The 3349-nt window shown below is 47.0% G+C and overlaps 1 protein-coding gene across 1 annotated transcript in view; it reads left to right on the top strand.

The window, feature by feature from the left end:
- Positions 1–955: 955 nt before the first annotated feature.
- Positions 956–3349, top strand: part of Ap3m2 (adaptor related protein complex 3 subunit mu 2) — a 17847-nt gene continuing 15453 nt past the window's right edge. Inside the window, exons 1-2 of the mRNA XM_021170289.2 lie at positions 956–1123; positions 2570–2912. Coding sequence (XP_021025948.1) covers positions 2640–2912 — 273 coding nt within the window. The 5' untranslated portion in view covers positions 956–1123; positions 2570–2639. The remainder of the gene's footprint in view (positions 1124–2569; positions 2913–3349) is intronic.

Below are 3349 nucleotides of genomic sequence, written 5' to 3'. Positions count from 1 at the left end.
ATTGTTCAGCGAAAGTGTCTCAAGTAACAGAACGAAAGAAAAAAGAAAAAGAAAGAAAGAAAGAAAAAAAAACACCCGTTTTTGCATGTATGAAGTACGTGTTTGCATTTGTGCATGGAAAAACTTGTAGGAGTCAGTTTATCACTCCTCACCTTCCATCTGATTTGAGGTGGGGCCTCTTGTTTTTAGGTACTGCCAGAGACCTTTCGGAGACTCATCTTAGGTTGGCATGACCGTCATCACCGCAGTTTGTCATTTTATCTGTGCCCAGCAGTTTTTGCAACCCCCTTCTCACTTCATCTTACCGAATGCCTCATTTTAATCTAACTGAAGATAAAATTTCAATCGGATCTCTGCTTCACACTTTCCCGAGTCACAGTAACCTGCGATCTCTTTAAATTTAAGGTGGTTTCAAAGACCTGCCCCAACACCTTCATTATCGGATCTGGGAACTGAGAGTCTGAAAGGAGAAGTCCGTCTTTGTCTGTCTGTCACTCTTTCTCTGCCTTGCTCCCCCCTTCCCACTAGGTCTCTACTTTTCTCCCTTCCTTTCCTCTCTTGTCTTCTCCCCTCCCCTCNTTTCCTCTATTCTTCCCGGTTCTTTCCCGCTGGCTTAGAACTGCCTGTGTAGACAACAAGCTTGGCCTCGAATTCACTGAGATACACTTGCTTGTCTCCTGAGTGCTGGGATTAAAGACCTGCGCCACAGGCCCGGCAAGCAGTCGCTTTTTAAGTGCACCAGTGTAATGGAGGTTAGTTATGATTGGTAATCTGTGATGCACTAAATTAGTCGCATCCTGGGAATCATTTTACCTTTCCGGTCACTTTCTAGCTCCCCGGAGGCCCTTTGTGACTGGATGACCGACTGTCTTCATCCTCCAATCGGGGCTTGGAGTCTCAGAGCTACACCAATTGAAGGTTACCGGACCTTCAATAAAGACCAATCGGATGCTAGAGCCTAGCAAGCGAACGGCGATCAATCAGAGCGCAGGAGCGGCAGCCGGGGAGCGGCTGGCCAATCAACGTGGGAGCGGTGAGGAGGGGGCGGAGCCTTCGTGCAAGGAGCACTGCGCAGCGCGACTGCGCTGCGGAGCCGGAACGGAGCGAGACCTGGTCGAAGCTGGTAGGGTTGGGCTGGGCGCGCGCGGATGGGAAGGGCTGCGTTGGGCGTCGCCTGGGAGAGAGGTACGGGAGGAGTCGCGGGCTACAAANGCCGTTGCCATGGCAACGCAGGTGCACAGTCCTGGGACCAGGGTCCCTGCTTCTGGACAGTTTTCAGGCTGGAGCCCCAAGGCCCATAGGGCCTCCAATACCCTAGGCTTACAGGCTGCTGGGGCAGCAACCTCTCGATGGCTGTCTTGGCAGCCTGCGATCTGGACTCCTGGGGCACTAGGAAAACAGGTCTTAGCAATGTGACCAGTTGTGCTAGCTCAAGTCAGTTCGCTTCTAGGCCACCCCTGGGTGCAGCACAGCTGCCTCATCCTGGAGATGTCACTGTAGACAAACTAGGGTGTCTCCAGAGATTTTTTTTTTTTAAGCATCCAAAGGAATGCTTTGTGTACAAATAATTCAGAGAATAGGTCCTTAGTGAATGAGTAAAGATCACAGTGGCAAAGATTCCAGGGGCTGGCTCTGCTCAGGAGAAGTAGAAAGCACACCACGTATGCTGTTTCGAATAGGAATNGTGGTAGGCTAATGATAAGTTAGATTTTAATATATTTCATTTGACCCAAACATATTACCAGTATTAAATACGTGGTAAGATATTAAAAATTGTGTCCTTTTCCCCAACCGAAGCTGTCCAGTCTCTTATCTTACCGTATATGTCAGTACTGTCAGCCACTTTTCAAATGCCCACTGCCCATTTAAATAGTGCCTGCCATCGTTGTTTATTTCATCTAGGTTTTGTTTTGTTTTGTTTTGTTTTTTGAGACAGGATTATGTTATGTAACCCAGGCTAATCTCAAACGTGTGATCCTCCTGTCTTAGCTCCCAGGTGCCTGGCAAAGTCGTATTTAAAAGAAAATTAAGTATATTTATGTGCACCCATGTGAGCAGCAGGTTGTCACGTCTCTTCTCTCACGTTATGAGTCCCGATGAAATTGAATCCCATTGTTTGGATCGTTAGCAAGCCTCACCTGCTGAGCCATCTCACAAGCCTGGAACTAGTGTTTTAAGTGGATCTAACTCGGGCAATAATAACAGAGAACTGAAAATCTACAATGGACAAACAAGTTGGCTGCTAATTATTATTGGGAATTCAGGGGAAGAATCCTTAGGGCTCATGTATTAGTAGCAGGTATATCTGGTCGGTGGCCCAGGACAGCTGGGAATGTTGCCCAACACAAAACGGTAAACTTCCTTAAGTCATGGGGAGATCTGCCTTTCCCATCTTGTTTTGTGACTTGTATGGTTTCTGAGGATGTTTTTGTGGATGACAGTGTCATGTTGGTGTTATCAAAAAGTTGAATGCGCCAATGGGAAGAGGACTTGGGCCTGATCCTCAAACCGCTGGAAAATAAGGTTGTTTTAATTCAGTGAAAATGAGTCCAGTCTCCTTTGTTTTTAGGGTTGAAAGCTAGCTGAATCCAGAGGCTCGCAGACTGAACGAGCATTCCTCTCCCACCGGCCTCTCCACCATGATTCACAGTCTTTTCTTGATTAACTCTTCCGGAGATATTTTCCTGGAGAAACACTGGAAAAGTGTGGTCAGCCGCTCTGTGTGTGATTACTTCTTCGAGGCCCAAGAGAGAGCTACCGAGGCAGAAAATGTGCCTCCGGTCATCCCCACCCCTCACCACTACCTCCTGAGCGTTTACCGACACAAGATCTTCTTTGTGGCTGTGATCCAGACAGAGGTCCCGCCTCTGTTTGTCATTGAATTCCTTCACCGAGTAGTGGATACATTTCAGGTTTGTAAATGTGAGAGTGTATAGAAATGTATATAAGCCATAAAAGAACCAAACCTTTGGTGGGCTGTCATTGTGTAGCCCAGGCTAGCCTGAGCTCTGTAGCCCAGGCTAGCCTGAGCTCTGTAGCCCAGCATATTTGCAGCCATCCTCCTGCCTCAGCCTTCTAGGTGCTGGGATTATAGGCATAAGCTGTCATGCCATCTTGCAAACATATTTTTATAGTACTGTCTCCATTGTGTTTAGCTTGGGTTTAGAGCATTTTTTTTTAAGAATCAAAACTGAGCATAGCTCATATCCTGTCTAAGTTTCTTCCTATTTTCTTAGTTGGCTGCATTCAAAAAAACCATTTGGATGCTCTGAGGTCTCTTGCATGAGAGAGCCACCCATTACACATGAATGCATGGTCTTTCTTAGCTTTGCTCACAATTAGAGTTCAT

This window comes from Mus caroli, chromosome 8, assembly GCF_900094665.2.
Source record: "Mus caroli chromosome 8, CAROLI_EIJ_v1.1, whole genome shotgun sequence".
NCBI lineage: Eukaryota > Metazoa > Chordata > Mammalia > Rodentia > Muridae > Mus > Mus caroli.
Note: the sequence above shows the minus strand (reverse complement) of the source record. Positions and strands in the feature narration are given on the sequence as shown.